The sequence below is a fragment of the Labrus bergylta genome, chromosome 14 (genome assembly GCF_963930695.1).
Source record: "Labrus bergylta chromosome 14, fLabBer1.1, whole genome shotgun sequence".
NCBI lineage: Eukaryota > Metazoa > Chordata > Actinopteri > Labriformes > Labridae > Labrus > Labrus bergylta.
In genome coordinates this window covers 28,436,795-28,457,002 of record NC_089208.1, presented here as the reverse complement: position 1 = coordinate 28,457,002, position 20,208 = coordinate 28,436,795, and the positions used below count along the sequence as shown (strand labels likewise).

At 36.9% G+C, this 20,208-nt stretch overlaps 1 protein-coding gene and 1 long non-coding RNA gene across 7 annotated transcripts in view; one reads left to right on the top strand and one right to left on the bottom strand.

Moving 5' to 3' along the window:
* Positions 1-298: 298 nt before the first annotated feature.
* On the bottom strand, positions 299-2,587 carry LOC136182386 (uncharacterized). The gene is made up of 2 exons (XR_010668638.1): positions 1,790-2,587; positions 299-579 (listed from the first exon to the last, which is right to left on the bottom strand). It is a non-coding gene; the product is annotated as an uncharacterized lncRNA (long non-coding RNA).
* Positions 2,588-11,504: 8,917 nt separating this feature from the next.
* The window catches only part of LOC109993203 (BBX high mobility group box domain containing), a 31,212-nt gene continuing 22,508 nt past the window's right edge, over positions 11,505-20,208 (top strand). For 2 of the 6 annotated variants that reach the window (XM_020646061.3, XM_065962958.1), the window contains exons 1-2: positions 13,566-13,701; positions 14,964-15,042. In XM_020646061.3, the coding sequence (XP_020501717.1) occupies positions 14,978-15,042 (65 nt within the window). In that variant the 5' untranslated portion in view covers positions 13,566-13,701; positions 14,964-14,977. Of the gene's footprint in view, positions 11,637-13,564; positions 13,702-14,963; positions 15,043-20,208 lie in introns of those variants that run through there. The other 4 variants (XM_020646059.3, XM_020646058.3, XM_065962957.1 and 1 more) reach the window with 4 other exon arrangements.

Sequence of the window (20,208 nt, the reverse complement as noted above, 5' to 3'; positions counted from 1 at the left end):
TGTCTCACTTCACCATCAGTGGAAATGCTCAGTTTAATGAGTACTGACTGCTGGTTAGCTCATGTTATCAAGGCTACAGGGTTTACAGTTTCTATGGACACAGCTCTAACTGGAGATTGCAAAGCACTATTTGTTTAATTCTGGCCGTGGAACTCTTTCAGGATGAGGCTCCTGCACTCCGCATCACTGTCCTTTATAACATCAAACTTTTGACACTATAATGTTCTGTTTTGTGTTATAACAATACATGTTACCATGTCATACGTATGGAAGCCCACTTCAATCAGGAGAGACTTAATTGAGAATGAACAATTATTTATTTACAATAAATGTGTAACAATGTAGATTTGAATGTGCAAAGTCTTTGGGGGATTGGACTCCATCGTGACCACTTCATGTACTCTGAGGGGTAATGAGGCCGACAGCAGGATAGGATACCCCCCCTATGGAGTCTAGACACTGGTGGTGGTGAAGAGGAATGGAGGCTATGATGAGCCTGAATCTGGACTCTGCTGAGCTGGAATGGAGGTGACTGGGGCGGTGGTGGGTTGCAGCGGTTGCCCTGAAATGACAGAATGACTGTGGGAGAGAGAGAACTGTTTAAGCATTTTGCCGCGGCGGGATGATTGGTTGAGAGAGGTTGTGCCCGAATCTGGTTGGTTAATTACTTAAAGAATAAACGCCCATTATGAGCTGATCACTAGAGCAGGTAGACAGAGGAAGTAGTTTAGGTTGAAGTGAAAGGATGAATGAATTTGTGAAATAATATAACCAGTCTTCCTGTCTTACGCTGAGCTCCATATCCGCCAGTTAAAAAAATAAAAACTTGGCTTTGTTGAGATATTTTCTTGCCCATTATGAGATAATAAAGTCATAATTTCGACTTTTATATCATTATTATAACTGTATTATCTCAATGGGCAAAAAAAAAAATCTCAACAAAGCCGAGTTTTCATTCTTATTTTTTTAACTGCCGGAAATGGGCTTCCATACATAGGTGATGAGTTTCATGCTGTGACAATGAAACATACATTTTGTGATTTTTTTCCAAGTCATGTATTTAGCAGTAAGTCACAGATGAAGTATGATGTCACATGCTCTAACACTCTAAAATTGATCTATTTATGTTGCATGTCTCTGCTTCATTTTCTGGAGAAACACGAGAAATGCAGAGTTTGAAGGACTCCATATAAACACAGCTTACCTTTTACATTCTTTTTCAATTCTATGTTTCTACATTCAGCTCAATCTCTCTGCAATGTGTTGTGCACCTAGTCATGTCCGTGGTGACGGTATGACGGGAACAGGGTCTGCATTTAACAGTAATCAGCAGGTAGTGATTAAAGCTAATTTTTAGCTCTAGTTAAGATTTGAGAAGGTAAGTGCACTTCATACATATATAAAAGAGGATATGAAATAGTCAGTATAATTTGTATTCTCTAAAAGTAATTCCAGAGTCTGATCAAAAATTCAGTTCTGTGTTTAGAATAATGAGCTTTGTTTCTATGTTTTCACAAGATTTATTTTTGGGTTTGATGGGACAGTGGATAGAGAGTGGGGAATGACATGCGGGAAAGGAGCCACAAGTCGGACTTGAACCTTGGTCACCTACTTTAACCTCTGAACATGGGGTGCAACCTAACCACTAGGCCATCTGTGCCCCTATGAGCTTTGTTTCTGTTTCAGAGAGCAGTTCTGACCTTCACTCAGCTTATGATTCTGCTGCTGGTATGTGTTTCTCGGTTTATATTGTCAAACACAACCCTGGGATTTTACCTTTGTACCTTACCTGCTGCAGTCTTCTCTCAGCGCGACGATGCGTCACTCTCTGGACCAGCTCACTCTGCTCGGTTCAAACCAACGCTTTCCTCCGTCGGAGGACAGTCCATTATTTAACAAAACACGTGACAATAACTCAAAGACTTCATTACAAAGAACACGGGAAGGCACCGACAGTCTCTTGTACAACTCCCACGAAGCTTCTCACATTCTCAAACATTTGTCCCGCACACCTGCCCGCCTCAGCTAATCAAGACAGGGGCTTCCCAGCCATTGGCCGTACGACCAGGCAGGAAGGCCCGCCCCCCTTACTAGCTTGACAGCCATGCCATACAACCTATCAGGGACAGTGTTGCCGTAACAATATCTACATCATCCTGAGTCTTCGTGGTTCACCTGCTGCAGGTTCAAAGTCTTATCTGTTACACCTGCTCACTCCAAGTCCATCTTTTTAAAATGTATTCATAGTGCTAATAAATGTTGTCGTTTTGTAAAATGGCTTTAAAATGAAAATAATACTCCACCTGTGATCATAAGAAAAAGGTTTACACAACAGTTGTTTACATGGGATCCATCATGAAGATGGTGAAGTTTTCTTTCTGTTTTTGTTTTCAGCATTGTTTGTGAACCCTTTGAGAGACACAACATGTAGCCTACTTGTTTCTCTCCACATTATGAAAATAGAGAATATAAAAGTTGTGTTTGCATTATGTTATTGTCTTCACATCTGTTTGCTTTAACTAACTGAGCATCACAGTGTGTGTATAGCCTATATATTTATTACAGCAAACTGCTTTTCAAAATGTAATTAAAAGGGCTGACACTTTTAGATACTCTTGTGTGTTTTTTTATTTTGTAGTTGAATTTCCTCTTATCAGAGAAAAGTGTTTATGTGTGCAATATGAGATGCATGTGTATGTTTGCGTAATAAAGGCCCACATATTAAAGGCAGAGTCAGCAGCTCAGATATACAAAAGTAATGTTGCTCAATCATCACTTAGATGTGTGGAGGGGACTGTGTCCGACCTATGTGTCAGTGACAGGATGTTTCTGGGTGGGGAGCATGGTGTGTTTCCCCAGCCATGGTGGATGATTTAAACCAGTTTAAATGTTGTGTTTACAAGCTGCATCAAAAAATGATACTGACTTCACCTTTAATCAAGTTCCACAAATAGGAACATTAATGTGGGTTTATTCTGTTTTTTACATTAATAAAACACAGGACACTGATTTTCTTTTTTTTTTAAAGATTTATTTTGGGGCTTTTTGTGCATTTATTGTAGAGATAGGACAGTGGTTAGAGTCAGAAATCAGGGAGACAGAGAGTAGGGAACCTAGGCCGACATTTAGAAAGGTAATAATTTAATTTAATTGAAGGCTTCCTGTTAAAGGACTAATAGAAACATTAATTTAGCTGAGGACAACCACAGTGCTCTTTTTTTCTCTTCAGCTTCACATACTGAGGCAGTTCATGCAGCCAAATGATAACTTCCCCTCTGGCTGAATTTTATTGAAGGTAGTTGAAATTGGGAAACAGACAGGACTAGAAGACTCTGCAGGCATTAAACTCTGAGGGTTAAGATTAAGATATTTATTACAGCCTCACTATAAAACAGGGAATATTCTCATAATGTAGGGGGAGGCGTAACAGCTTCTGTGGAACGATCCCCTCGTAGTCTCAGAGGGATGATGTGATTTCAATGGAACTCCAGAGAACCTTCAAGATACATTCTCCTATAAGATCTCTAAAGGTAGTCAAAAAATAAAAAACAAATCGACCTTCAGATAACCTTTAAATCATTCCCTAAAGTTTTCTGAAGGTTATGTTGCGACTTTTTCCAAAAAAAATCTTTATTGAATGTTTGATAAATCTTCAGAAAGGTTGTGTAAATACATATATCAGAGGTCATTAAAGGATCAAAACCTCAAGGTTCACTGAAGAGTAAGCAAAGACTCTGTTCCAAATGAAACCTTCAACCATTTTATTAGAAAACCTTTGAAAACCTTTAAACCAGAAGGTCTATAGTATTCATGTAAAGACTTAGAATAAACCTTGTTCAGATGAAGAGTGTATAAAAAAAAGAATTTCAGGACAGAATACAGGGACCAGTACGTTAGAGCAATGTTTTTCAAAGTGGGGGTCCAGACCCCCTGGGGGGTTGCCAGGGAGTGCTAGGGGGGTCGCGGAAACTTTGAGGGAAGAGATGGAACAAAAATTAAAAAGATTATTTGCGACAAATAGATTTTAAAATGTATTTTTCTAAAGTTATTTTTGGGTCTTTTTGTATTTAGTGGACAGGACAGCTGAAGAGAGACAGGAAGGGAATGTGTTCCTGGTAATTCTCCAGGTTGATATTTTTTTTCATCGTAATGTCCAAGAAATGTAATAATGATGCAAGAGGGGTTCCCCGCCTGAGTTTAAAGCTATATGGGGTCCTTGGTATGAAAACCAAGGACCGCTCCACTAGAAAGAACACATCGCCCTCTACTGGCTGATATCTGAATTACTCCTGCACAAAATGTCTCTTACTTGACACATTTGCCTTCACAAGCCGGGGACACAATGTATGTGTGACTGCTGTTATAGCCAAAGAAATGTGTTTAAACTTGATAGTTGTTTAACAGGAAAGAGGGACGGTTAAAGAAGATGGTTCCTAATGCTACCAAAACTCACAGTGATAGAAATTTAAAAGATATTGGAGAGTTTACCATCTCTACACTGGAGGCTAACGGCCAGTCCACTGAAAGTGTTGAAATGTACTAAAACCTGATAACAAACTTACATTCAAAGCTAACAGTGAACAGCAGTCAAAGATGACTCTTCTTGTGGAAACTCCATTTTTGCTTTCCTTTACACCTAATTGAGTAGCTTTATTGTTTTTGCTTGGACTGCATTAATAATCTGTCTCTGTGATACATGTTTCTCTTTAGGAATGTTCCTCCAGTACATTTCTTTCAAAATGTATATTTTGTTAATTAACTAATCATTATGTACTTTCTGTTTTTCCATTGATCTATTATGTTTATGTTTTGTTTTGTTTTTTTTGCTTTTTAAGTGCAATAAAATAAAATAAATGAAATAAAAAAATGGAGGTTTATCAATCAGTATAACTCACTTTTTACAGGTGCTTCATTCCATTCTTAATCTAACACATTAATGCATGAACTCATCTGGATGCTCAGTTTTTCTTCTTTCTTTTTGGGAGGGCAGAAGAGAATACTCTGCGTAAAGAGCAGGATAAAAAAAATACTTCAAAAGAAGAGAATTTACTTAAAACCAAAAAAAGGAAAGCAAACATTTCTTCTGACCTGAGTTTGAACCTGACATTACAGGATCTATTATATAGTTTAATTCATTTGATTATTATTTATTATTGATTTTGTAGACAAAAGCAAAAAGACGTTAAACCTCTTTTGTTCTTGATTCACAAGTGTGTACATTTGTTTTGGAACATACTTTAGATGATCACTGATTGACTTTACTTATAGCTGATAATATGTGTGAAATGACCCCGCTGAAACTTTATAAACTTTAATAGTAGACTGTTTATATACCTCTTTCAGGTCGCAGCAAACATGAAATACCTTCTTCTTTTTCAATGTTCATCGTTCACAGCCACATGTCACCATTCCTACAAAAAGAAAACAGACATATTGCAAAGCTGTCTGGGAGGAAGAAGAGCAATTCATGGTTAGTGCTCTTCATCTGTTGAAAAACTTTTTTCTGTTCAGGAGTCAGTCCTCTGCTTTTTATCTCTTAGCTGAGTCTGCCCTGAAGATTTGTGTGAATTTCTGTAAGACAAATATTGTGTTTGTTTTTCAAGGTTGGATCATAATGATTTATTTTTTATCAGGCTGCCCCACCAAGTTTATAAAGACTTTTCAGAAGAGATTAGTTACTTCTGATAGTCTCACCACATAGTACCATCTACCATCAGTGTGTGAATGTGTAGGTGTGACATGTGGTGTAAAAAGCTATTTGAGTAGTCAGAAGACTAGAAAAGTGCTATATAAGCTCAAGTCCATTTACCATTTACTTTGAAGAGTAGGCTTCAAACTTTCTTTTTTGATAATGTTGATAGTTAGGGTGGCTCAGGCTTGCCTTAAGCTGCGTTCAGCTGTTAACATGAGTTTTTAAGATAAGTTAAGATACATTTTATTGATCCCCCATTGGGGGAAATTTGGTCGTTACAACAGCTCAATAAATGAGGAAAAGAATCAACAAAAAATTCAAGACAAACATATTTACAGGAATTAAATATAAGAAGAAATATACAATAGTAATTCAATAAAAATATACTATACTATGAATATACACTATGTACACGTTCACTTTTTGTGAACAGTTAGTGTGGAGCATTATTATAAATGTATGACTCCTGTGTGAACTGGTGACGGAACTGACAGAAGAACAAAAGAAGAACAACAGAGAGGTCAAACACAGCACGGCAGAAAAACAAAGTGCCAACCTTTACAGTTTTTTAGGTAACTTCAAGATGAAATCATATTTTTTAAGGACAACATAGATGGTTGACTTCTTAGGTAGATCACCATGGCGACTGTTATGCTGAACACCTAACCTGTTCCAGAACAGTTTATGTTCTGGATAATAATCATAATATTTAATCAACCTGTATGACACTCCATATACTGACCAATCAGATCTCTGGATCACAGAGGGAGGGGAGGAGAGACAAAGTGCATAACAGGAACATGCTGGAAACCAGTTTTTAAACTGAGTCAGGCCCGCTAAACTGTAACTTAATGTTACTTTTAAACTTTTCTGTATGATAAATGGAAAATGAAATGAAATGATTTCTATATAACATACATGATTGTGAAAGTTAAGAATATAGTTTGAAAGGTATCATCCTACAACAAGACTAATCAAAGCATTGAAACCTTTAACTTTTTGTAGATACATGATATAAAACTAAGGTTCTTACTGCTTTCAACTCATACCCTATATTAAGAAAATAATTAATTTAAAGGAAACATCAGATTTCATGTGACTTGTGCTAATCAGAATTCTGATCTGAGTCACATATCAGCAAAGAAATCGATTAGGGTCACTTTTTCCTGCATTGTTAAAGTAGCCTTAGACCAGCTTCCAACTCCCAATAAGCATGTATGCAGATGACACAGTTATTTACACCCACGCTGCTTCCAAACTCTCTGCAGCATTGAGCAACATATCAGATAATCAATGTTGTCAAACTCTTACAGTGAGCTAAACTGTGGGCATGTGCTTCTCTTTGGAGACAAATAATACAAATCAACCTGACATTTTACTGAGAGGTAATAAAAATGGTTGAGCATTTTAAGTATCTGGGGATAATCATTGATTCTAACCTAAACTTCAAGAAACATATAAAACATGTCTTCAGAAGTGTTAGAGTGAGCCTGATGAATGTTAGACACATCAGGCAAAATAAACAAGTGCATGACATCCATGACCTTTCTAGTGATGATGTATAAAGCTCATGGCCCCTGAACCTCTCTCCAGATATGTTCAAAGACAGGACGGAAACAGGGTAACGAGAAGCACTGTGAATGGAAACTGTAGCATACAACATCGTAGATCTACGTTTGGTCAATCAGCCTTCTCCATCAAAGGCTGTAAACTCTGGAACACATTACCACCTGAAATAAAATCAATCTCGGATTTAAAATATTTTACAAAACAGGTGAAATGCTCAAAGCAAGCCAGAGCTGTACCCACTTTTAATTACTATCTTCAAACTTTATTTTAAACTGGTTCATAGCATTTGTATTGTTGTACATGCATTTTAATGTATCCTCATAAAGTGTTATGGGGTTTTATGTAACTGAATGTTGTACATTTTACGCTGTTTGTTTACACAAAGGCCCAACTGGGGACACGAGTTGGAAATTAGCAATAGCTATATACTCTTTATGCAGCACATCAGTTTCATGCTTTGTATTGAAATTATGTTAAATTGCATTGTCCCTATTAAATAAATAAATTCAAATTCAAATGAAGGTGTTGCTGTCTATGAGTATACATACCTCAGCTGCTGCTAAGCTCTTTATGCACTTCTCTCATTCATCTTACTGAGTCACTAGCTGGTCCCAGTCAGTGAGCACTCTGAAACCATTATACACCCTCTACAAACAATCTCTGAGAGTTATTGATCAAACACCAAGGAGCTACCACTAACATCATTCATCATGGGGCGGCTATGGCTCAGTGGTAGAGTTGTCATCTCTCAACCGGAAGGTTTGATCCCCTGCTCCTGCAGTGTACTTCTTGTGATGAAAGATACAACAGAAATCTCAAAGTACTCGATTCTCTGATTTTTTTAAATGTTCAAAATCCAAAACAAAAAATGCCAACCAGAATTTACATTTTTAGACACTTCAAATCCATTATTACCTCTTTACCTTTTCTGAAAATGATTTCTTTTTTAATATAGATGAAAATGGAAATAACAGGAGCAAAATGTACTGTTCCATACTGAAACATTTAGAAGTGACACAAAATACAGCAACATGTCCGATGTGTCCTTGGGCAAGACACTCAACCCCGACTTGCTCCCACTGCTTCATGGGCGGCGTATGAATGGATTAGTTACTACTGATGGCCACTATACACAGCAGCCTCTACCATCAGTGTGTGAATGTGTAGGTATGACAAGTGGTGTAAAAGAGCTTTGAGTAGTCAGAAGACTAGAAAAGACTCAAGACTATACTAGAAAAGCTCAAGTCCATTCACCATAAGTCTAATCCCTTGACCTTAGAGAGTTTTCATTGTTTCACAGACGTGTGTCTTATTTATTCATGATCAGACACCACCACTTAAACAATGTGTGTCACACTGCAGGAACAATGTGAGGGAGACCAGGGTCCCTACCATATCAGAAGCTGCACAAGCTTCAGTGTATACTTAACCCAGTATTGTAAAAAAAAAAACAATACATATATATAATTTCTAACATTGTCATGACAGTAACAACGTGGGTGTCTGCTGATCTTTACAAGTTAAGATACACACAGCTGTGAAGTGTTTTAATGTCCACTCTAATCTCTACCCATGAATATTAGTATTCTGATTCTAATCTTTCATACAATAAATCAGGCTATTCTTTTCTATTTTTTTAGTGTTTGGATAAGCCTATAGCATGTGTGTGGCTGTGCGCTATGTTATAGTCCTTAACCACCTCCAGTCTCTGGCACCCTTATTTTTTGGGGTCAGAGGCTGAAAGGTTTGAGAACCCCGGGTACAGAGTATCAAAACTTGCTTCCTGTTTCCTTACAGTGCAGAAGTGATTCTGTTCTGGGAGCACTAGTTGGGGATTATTGTCCATCAAATACACTTCCCCTGGATTCTTAAATAAAATAAACCAAAACTTGCTTTCCATACTTGGACTATGCATATGAAGTGAATGGATATGCAGTTATTTTGTTCAGGTAGATGCAGAAAACACCTTCTATCAATAATAACACACACAACAACCAGATGTACCAACAATAACATAATGCAAACACAACTTTTATATTCTCTATTTTCCTAATGAGGAGAAAGAAACAGGCAAAATCACTGTTAGCAAAGCAGCGACATAACACCAGCTCCCATTGTTCAAATATAAGAGCTGACACATCTCTATGAGTTTAAGCTTTTTGCCTGTTGGCTGTCATTTAAGGACACTGCTGCAGAAGACCAAAACACTGTGTTTATCCCAAGTGCATCTTAAATGCTCAGGTTATATTTCTTGCACTACTCTTGCATGTTTATGATTTGACTGACTTTTGCTGCTGATGTTTTCTGAACTATGAACCTGAGATTTGAATGGCAGTCATTTGGTTTCTTCTCTCTTTATGAAGTTCTACAGTATGAACATGGCAGCCTGCACCTCAGTTTCTGAATGTGAGGGTCTTCTTGGTTTCCTTGTGGTGTGTCTCACAGAGTCCACTTGGAGAGATATTCTAGTTTCCTCACTTTATGTGCAGTCTCAGTAGTGTGTTTGAGTATATCTTCGATGTATTGACAAGAGATGCTCTGGGGAAAGTAAAGACATTCACTCCTCAAAACAGGCAAAGTGACATTTGAGCATTTCTTCTGTTTCACATATTGCTTAATATCATTCACACAGTCTGTATTTGTAATGATCGTGTTGGACATTGATTCTACCTGCACAACACACCTACATGTATCAGCGCCAGGGAAACAGAAATGTACCTTACTTTATGTGAAGCCCTGCAATGTTTTTTTTAACACTGTGTCTAATGCGTTATCATTTTCTTAAAGCACAGTGTATGCAGTCTCTATGCAGCCCCACTTCACACACACACACACACACACACACACACACACACACACACACACACACACACACACACACACACACACACACACACACACACACACACACACACACACACCATTTTATTGACTTTATAAGTTAAGTAGGCTATCATTTAACTTCAAGCTAAATAAGGCAACTTTGACAACATAACTGAATGACTGTATTATATGATAATTTAAAATGCATTGAGGTGTGATAATACATTACTTAAAACACACATGCTCATTGCTTTAGGAAAAAATAAAATGCAATAGCAGAGTAAAATTATGTATTTAACTGGTTGTGGGGACACTGCATACAAGTAACTAAAGATGAGGAAATGATGGCTGCTTTATTTGTTGTGTTTGTAAAGTTTATTAAAAATTAATTCAAAATGGCACTGATTGATATTGCTGTATACTGGACTTTAAAAATGTATGTAAAAATGTGTTTTCCTTACATGCACTCTGTGAGTAGTTACAAACTAAGATTTTTTTCTCATAGTCCACTGCACAGCTCCTACATTTCACCTTTATATTTGATATTTTTAAATTCTATTTTATATATTGTAATATCTTCTTCTTATTCTGTATTATTTAAGTTGTTGCTAGTTCTACTTTATTTCCTTGTTAATTATTTAGCACCAATACACCAAGTCAAATTCCTTGTATGTGTAAATGTACTTGGCAATAAACCCTGATTCTGATTCTAAATCTGATTCTGATTCTGATTTTATGCTGATTCTGATTCTGATATGTTTAATGTCGCCTTTTTGGCACACTTTGAAATATATCTTTCTTGCTGTCTTTTTATGTTGTTTGTTGATTGTTGGATGGATGTTTGCATTTTTTTTTTAATTTTTTTTTTTACTTCTGACAGAATGACAAATTGTCCTCTCTCTGGGATAATGAAGACAACCTTTAAGATGTCATGGTGAGCAAAGTCTTGTCATTGAAAACTTTTCATTTACCTGATAAATATATGTGTTACTGATGCAGAAGATTAAATGTTTGAGCAGGATGCTTACAAAATCATTCAAACCCTGTTGTTAAAGTCTCCTTTACTTCTAACGAAAGCTAAAGTTACTTTAGTGTTTCACAGATTATAAAGGCTAATGTAGCATTCTTTGGAGGATTAAAAAAATACTACGACATTCCTCCAGGACAAAGGTGTAAACTAGCTCACACACACACACACGCGCGCACACACACACACACACGCGCGCACACACACACGCACACACACGCACACACACACACACATAACTGAGTCTTGATGTATTGTTTAGCCTTACATTTACAACACGTGTACTGAACATTATATTTGAGGATGTTACACTGATCTCGAAGCATTGGAATATAACGTTGCTCCTCATTGGTGGAGTCTAAATGTCCATCAAATGAATGGTCCACTCACATGCGGCAATGCATGCCGGGGTGGATATTTTCAGTGTGTACCGTATGCTGCTAAACTGTTGATAATTTCACAGTAAAATGGTTGTAGAGAAGGTTGAGGCAGAGAGCCAGAGGTAGTCTCCGTTGTCTCTTAAAGGTAAGTGCTGCAGAACTCTCCTTACTCCTTTCTCTAACATGTTGGATCAGTTATCAGGCGCACAAACACACAGGAAGCTTTAACAAGTCCTCTCTCCTCTGATACACTGTAAGCAGCGTTTTGTGAGTCCTTATCGTGCTTTTCTCATGGAGCCCCTACCTTTTCGATGACCTTTGACAGATAGAAAGAGCTGAGAGACAAAGTTTGGTCAGAGATGTTGTTAGCGAGTACAGGCCACTCGGGCTCTGAGCACTTTGCAGACCGGGGGAGGGGAGGGATATAACTGAGATGAACATTTTCTCCCACCTCGATGAAAACGAAAGTGATTTTTAATGCATTATATGACTGAACAAGTCTGTATTTCAGCCAGGATCAACGCGCCGTGGTGTTGGTTTTGAGTTGGGTGAGGTGGTTTAATGTGTCGCCCTCGTTGACAGTAACATTCATCATCAAGTGAAGTGCTGCGTTTCTGTACCACCGTAAAGGTGAACACTAGAATACACCTCACTTCCGGTTACTTATCAAAATAAGACTGTTGAACTCAATTGATGCTGGATGCAGATTTTATTGCACGATATATATCACACAACAGTATACCTAAGGTGTAACACAATTTGACATATGTTGTCCAAAATACCATGTAATATAAATATAGTGTTGTCCCAGATTTTAACATTTTTATTAAATTTGAGTAAAAATCAAACGTTAGGGATACCTGTAGGTTGATTCCATTGTATCAAAAATAGTAGTTAGACGACTTAATTGGGTTATTTCTTGTTTATGGATTACCAAAAAAATGCAGGCAAACTCCTGCACTAAATTACACAAAAAGATTGTGAGTGTTTCGATACTGAAATATTTCCATTGTATTTGTGTATTTTCGGTCTCTATTTCGCTTGAAGCAGCTTTTGGTTAAAATATGACTCAAGGTAAAAAAAAATGTAAAGCTTTGTTACGTTTCAATACTACAGTTCACTATTATAACAGAGATTGGATAATTAAAAAAACACATGATATGAAGAGTTATCAAACATTTTACATCCTACACACAATATCATATAGTTCCAACAAAAGCTGAGCTGGACGGTATTATTTTAGGGAACTTTGTAACTTTTCTCTTGTACATAATGAAAGTTAAACGTTAAGTAGTCATTAGATGGTATAGACATGAGCTTGTTTAGCGCCTTTCCAGTCCAGCCTACTCAAAGCACTTTTTACACTGCAGGTGACACAAATTCTATTCTATTATTATTGTCATTATTAAGGCCAGACTGATATGAGAATGTTATCTTTCATAGATCTATCTTTTATTTGTAGAAAGATGGAGATGTACACGTTCATTGTGTTTCTGTAAATACAGTTATCAAACACTTTATTTATAATAAAGATTTATAACAATGAAAAGATTGTTACTCAATTGGAAAGTAAGTGGCATGTACGTGCATCACACTGTGATAATAAGTGATAGTGCTTGTTGTGATCCACAAAGCACACTCTGCTGGTGACAGAGAGAAAGAAAACTGCTTTTCAAATACAATAATACTTACTTATACAAAAATCCAAAATAATACATTTAACTTTTAGAGGCAGCAGGTACAAAAAAAGATCGAGTTTCAAGTGTATTTGTTTAAACTTCTGTTTAAAGATCCAAATGAAATAAAAATAATCTGTTTTCTCTTATTATGTTTCTCATGGCGGATGTAAGTCACTGATAGCTCAACCTGATTGGTGGTCATTGGCTTATTCTCCGCATTTCAAACTTCATTTATTTATTCTTCTCATTTTTGCGTTACTCTCAATTTTTGACAATTACTTAAATGTAAAGCTGTTGTTTTGTCCCATGCCTGGCGCAATATCATTCCCAAATGTTTACTCAGATGAATTTAGATTTTCCTGATAAAACTTGTGGTTGTGCTTCCGGTGTGCGCGTCTCTCTCTGCGCTAACTTGACGCAGCTGTGTTTAGTACAGCCAGTGCTGAACTGTTATGATGTGTCAATAAGTTAAAAAGGTGGACGGCACCAATGATGAGAGGGCCCCCCCGGCACCTGAGCAGGATATTGGAGGTACGTGTGGACATGAAGGAGACGATGATGACAGAGAACATGTGCTTTCATTGATTTCCCGTGAGAACCCGCTCTCTGTCTTTTCAACCTCTCAGTCAGTCACTGAAAAATATGTTATTATCGCTGCTCGGGACATGATGTCCGCCTGATGGCTAGTCTCTTTGAATGGCTTACTTTACCCTCGACATTTCCTCGACAACCCGTGTCCTACACCCTCCGTTGTTGTTGCTGAAACATTTCCTCACTCCTGCTAGATATCTCCGTGTGAAAGAAATGGCCAAGCAAACTGTTCCTCAGTGAGGAGGTCTGACTCTCTTCCTCTCCGCATCAGACCTGCGTTGTATGGAAACGACAGTACCAAGTGTTTTAATCACTGTTTAGTCTTTAAGTTTAGTTAGCAGCTGGTCACTTGGCTTGAAAATCATTGCATGTTAAAGCCGTGACACGTCCAGTTAGCAGGCTGTGCAGCTAGCAGGCTAACTAGCTACTTTTATTCCTAGTAACAGTGCTAGAAAATGGAGCTACTGCCCAGCCAAACATTGTCCACAGATGCATGTGCCTAGACAGAAAATCCCCACTTTAATTAATCACTGTGGATGTTTTTCCCCTCGGAGTGGGAGACATTTCGACGACATTGTCATCGGAGAGTTTGACAGGAGTGAAATATTCTCCATACTGTACTTGGCTTTTCTCCTCCAAACCAAAGCAAGATGGACTCTCATTCGGCTTCTCTGTCTTGTCAGAGCTCACATCGACATTTTGCACGGAAACGAAAATGTGTGCTTCACGGTGGAGGTAGGATTACATGATTTGGGGGAACGGGTCGTTTATTCGCATGTAAATCTAGTATTGTTAGAGAATCTCAGTGCTGTAGCTCAACACTTCACTCCTAAGACAGTCCGATCGGGCATCAGCAGTTTTACCTGTGAACACCAGCAGACATCCGCTCCGCTCGATGCTCACTGACACTGTGCCTGCTTCATTTAGGATGAATTATTGTGTATGAAATGCATCCTCCGGTCGCAGGATTTCGGCCTACATGTTTTGGTTTTGTCCACAAGGGCGGATCGAGTGCATGATTGAAGTGATCGGTAATCACTCCAGACAAAATGACGATGGTGTTCAATGCACTGTCACTCACTAATGTTGTGTTAAAGTTGCTTTGCATACATGTTTCTCTTGCAGCAGAGTCTCATGTTGGAACATTGTTGCAGCGATGACAGCCTAACGCATGACTGAGAGCAGTGTCTTGTATTTTATAGGTCATCGTCATTGCATGACAAAGGCTGTGGCAGATTCATCTTCATCACTCATACAGCATTTCCATAGTTTTATTCTTCAGTAAGTATCTCTGTTTTCCACTTGACATCCATAAATACAAACACTGGCATCTAGTTTGAATGATGTACAGAAGAGTAGTCATTAAGCCAATCACTGACAACTAATTTAATCTGTGTCATTTTTTAATAGACATCCAGAGCAAACACAAACATGTTGAAACATTAAAAACAATAAATGATAATGTAAAATGATGCTTGATTAAAAATAATCATTTTGTATACCATCTTAACTTCTTTAAGACTGACTACAGTAAATGTATTTGTGTTTGAAGATGGCCGTTCATATTTTCTTGACTCTTTAACATTTTGTCATTGTTTTACTTAATAACTCATAATGAGTACATATGGCTCATTGTCCATGCAGTCTTCTATGATATTCAGCTCTGCAAGCGCAAATGTGCAATATCAAAGAGTAATAACAAAGCATTGTATTGTTCAGCCTAACTGAATCATTCAAATATGAGATATTATCTTGTTTATTTATTTCTAAGTGGAGATTCTTTAAAAACATGACTAATTTTTACCATTACACATTTTGGGGTCTTAGTGACTTATTGGTACAAAAAAAAGTGAAATTTTTCAGAAAGATTTCCTCAATCGGGAGCTGTAAAATGTGCTGACTTCAATTGAATCCATGTGGGCTAGGGCAACCTGTTAGAGTATGTCAACTTCAACCAGAGTGCAGGTTAGAAAGGATGAGGTTCTGGTCTAACTACTGCCCTGAACTGATTCTGTTATCCTGTTCAAACACTAGTCACACAACACTACCAACAAAGTAAGGTCGACCAGCATCTCCTGGGTTTTTCAAAGTAAAAGGTTACTATTTCTTGTGTATTTGAGTCAGTTTGAAGAGAGATATAGAGTATGTTACAGTCACACTCAGTATGTTACAGTCATTGTATTTTTGCAGACAAAGATACAATGACTGTAACTTACTGAGTGTGACAGACAGTGGGTAAACAGCCTGTAACATGGCTGTCTTCAGTAGTGAAAATGATTAAAAACAGGAGAAAATTATTAAAATTTCAGATTAATGAAAGACATTTGGACTCAAGAGAGATTCCAACAACTTGGTTTACAAGTTGGCCTCACAGTTACAGTGTAAGTTATTGTAACTGTGAGGCTTTATTCAGGTGAAATTACAGTTTCAGATGTTTCTATACATATTGCACACAGAGAACATGGTCAGGTAATACTTCTCAGCTGGTTTAAAACCCTGAACACAACCTGACCCTGACCTGGTTAGGTTAGCAAAGTAAGTTAGCGTGGTGATTTAACCAGGTAAAGCGAGAGCCAGGCTCAACAGACTGATTTTCCCTTTAATCTGGTTTACTTCCCTCAGCTCTTTCCCATTTGAGGCATCTCTTCTGTATTTTCATTCACAATCAAGTAGGGCTGCAACCAACGATTATTTGAATAGTAAATTATTCAGTCTTTATTTTTTTATTATACGATGAATCTGTTGAATGAAAAAACAGTTTTTTAAATTCCATCCCTTTATTCCAAAACAGAACATGATCTCAAAATGACAACAGGTTGGTTCTTGAAAGTTCCTGACATCATGACTTAGATAATTCTATTAAAATAACTAAATGACAAGGCTTTGTTTCATTACATATCTTTAACAACAGTCCAAAGATTTATTCAAAAAACCAAACAAACATGCTATGCAATGTGTAAATATATTTACCTTCCTCACTCACCTACAGCTCTGTCTTCACTCTGATCTCATTTCACACTTTGTCAGCTGCTTTACATTTAGTCTTAATATGAAAATACTTTTCATGTTATGTCACAATTAGACTTTTTTTTTTTGCCTTTTCTAGTTTTAGTTGAGGACAACACAAAACATTTAAGTCCAGTTTTAATTAATAATAGTCATTATATATAAGTCATAGATATAAACTTCATTGATCCAGAGGGAAATTCAATTCTTCATAACTTGACAACGTTTTTCTTTTTAAATTAATTTAATGTGTTAAAATGATTTCATCAGAAAGTACTTACAGGAAACATATTATTGCACTGTCAATACTTTAACTTAAAATACACTTTTGATGCAGAGCTTCAGCTTGTAATGGACAGTGTGGTAAGTGGGGGGATATAGATTCTCAGTGTCTGCCAATGCATCACTGACGTTTTAGTCTTTTTGATTTCTAGTTTACCAAAACAAAACATACATGTTGTCCTTTTTGTTTATCAAAGATCTCTGTTTAGCTCTTCAACATTCAACATCACCTTTTTAGCAATGGACAAATTTCATGTTGATGAATATTTATCATAATTTTGTGTTGATGAAATTAACTCTTGAAAATGAACACTTCATGAAGGTATTACCAACATGATTAAAAAAAGGAAAGTTAAGTTTATCTATTCAGAACATTTAAACAAATTTTAAGATGGACGAGTGCAATAAAAAAATAAATTAAACTTAAATAAAAAATGAAATACACGCACAAATTAATCCAACATTAAAAAGAAACAATGAAAGACAAAACAAAGAATATATGACAACATGTTGAAAGATTAGTGGACCAAAAAGGGAAATCAATATAAGTGTCTTCAGCTCGTTAAGGAAACTCGGCCACTCCCTGCTTAACTGTCTGCATGTGAATAAACACACGACACAACAAATAGATGATTAAATGAGTTTTTAATAGTCTCATTTTCTAAACGTATCGGTTGTTGCAGCTCTACATTCACTCTGATTGATGTGGTGTTGCCTTAATGCTTTATACCACACACTACTATCTTAACTACCATGATCTTTCTGCTTATTTTCTTTTATTCTGGTAGACCTCTTCATTGATTAGTCCATTTAAACCAAATATTGGTAAAACAGTTCCAAACACTTAGCACTAAAATTGCAGCAGATGGTATTTATAATTGACATAGTCTAGTTAAAATTTTGCCTAATTTTAACCATAGTTTCATCCCATCTTCTACCACTAATACATCTTTGGATGATATGGATCAACATCATATTTATTTATTATTTCAAACAGATTTCAGGGCAAAGTGCTCATAATATCCCAAATCCTGCTCTGCTGGTTTGTTACAAAAGCTCTAAGTATTTTGGCAAATATGGAATAAATTAAAATATTAAAAAAATTGTTCCCGATTTCCTCTGGACCAAAGAGTAGGACTTTACTATACCACATAATAGTCTCTGTTATCAATCCTTCTCTGTGATATATCAGCTGTGTAATCTTGTAGACTCGTATATCATAGTGGGTGGTATGCCATTAAATATAAAAGTCTTTGCTGAGTCCATCACTTCTAAATCACCATCCTGTACAGCGCTGTTTCACTCTTTGGTCCTGCAGTAGTGGGATTCTCCAAGGTAACTTAAAGGAGAAAATTAGCAAATTAAGGCTAATGAAAAGATGGTCAGTGGGGGGATACATTTATTCTGTCAGTTGGTCCCTTGCTTATGTAAAATTGAACCAAATTTAGACAGAAGCTGCAGTTCAAAGGTGAGAGACTAAGCCTTTTATAGTGTCTTCATGTCTCTGCATGGTGGGATCTAGCCCCCTTATTGGTTATACCTGGGTAGGTCTTTATACTACAGACTTACGCAGATTAATTCTATTAATAATTAAAACATAATATTTATGTACTATAAATCATTTTTTACATTGATGTCTATAAATTCTAATCCCTTTTTGCCTTTTACCTTCCTTCAGTTTATGTTGGTTTTATATAACTCAATCATGGTTACCACTGTAATGACCATCTTATGAATTTGCTTCACTAGTTGATGTTCTTTTTAGTTAGTTTTTAAATCATTTGAAACAGTTGTAATATTGGCTTATCTGTTTTCCAATATTCATTTAAAATAAAAAAGAACACAACACATGGAGTTGTCTTAAGATGGCAACTTCCTAATTATTTCTACAGCAGTGTGTTCTTCATAGTATGCATACTCTCAGGTAGAGGCTGGAACAAAATCAGTTTATGTAAAAATCAAGATTCTTACCTTCTGGGATTTTAAATAGATTCATAACTTCTAATCAGTCACTCCCTGCTAAGTGCTAATGCTAGCGCTTTAACTCAGCACAATACCAAATAGAGCAGCAAGAAGTTCAGCCAGTCTCTTAGATGACTGGAGTAGATCCTGAAGTACGTACTACTCCAAAAATAGACTTCAATCATGAATCAAGAATCGTTTTCAATCAAAAATAGATTCTCAATCAAATCGTGACCCCAAGAATCAAAATCAAATTGAATCATGCAACACCCAAAGATTCCCAGCCCTACTCTCAGGACTGTCTGCAGCACAAAAGACAACTATTTGTTGGCGATTTATGATATTGTAAAATGTTTGTTGATCAAATAACTAGTGCTGTCAATCTTATAAAGAGAATATTCATTGAGGTAAATCATGATTAATCAAAAACTCCCCTACTTGAGTACCTGAGCGCATGTTGAGCCGTCTATTACTGCCTGAGAGTTAAAGACAATGAATGGCTTATCATGTGAAACAGAAAAGCCTTTTTTTTTCCAGCATGGCACAGATGTTACCTGTTTACTGAAGTGACAGTTTTGAAGTCAGATCACCCTGTCATGATGCATAAACTACATCTCCACATGCTGTAATTGATTAGATGGAGAGATGTAACCATCAAGAGTAGCAACACATAAGAAATTTCTTCACTGGGATCTGTGTGATTGGTTTTCACAGTAAAAGGAGCCGTGTCTTCTCTTTTTTCAATGACAAACATCAGGCTTCATGATCAAACAAAGTTTTATATCATGTGCACACTTCAGTCTGTAATGACCTTCTGCTGCTTAGTAACAAGAGCACAAGTCTGCATTATGATTTGTTATCATCATTTTATGTTTATTTAAAATAAATGAAGGTGAATGAGTCTCTGTGTACGTTTGCATATGAAGCAGAAAAGTCGTGATTAAAAAACAATAAGGTTAAGGTCTCTATATATTTATCACGTAAGTTAATGGACTAAGGTAGACAGACATTTGAATGATTTGTTTTAGGGCTCACTCACACTAGGCCCAGCTTCCCCATACCGTGCTGAAGCATGAATACCCCCCCTCCCCAGTCCCTCATGTTGCTCCAGGCCTAACCAGATCCTGAGAACAGTTACCTCTTACATACTTTATCACGCCGTCATACGACTCACACATGGCTTTACAGTATCCTGGT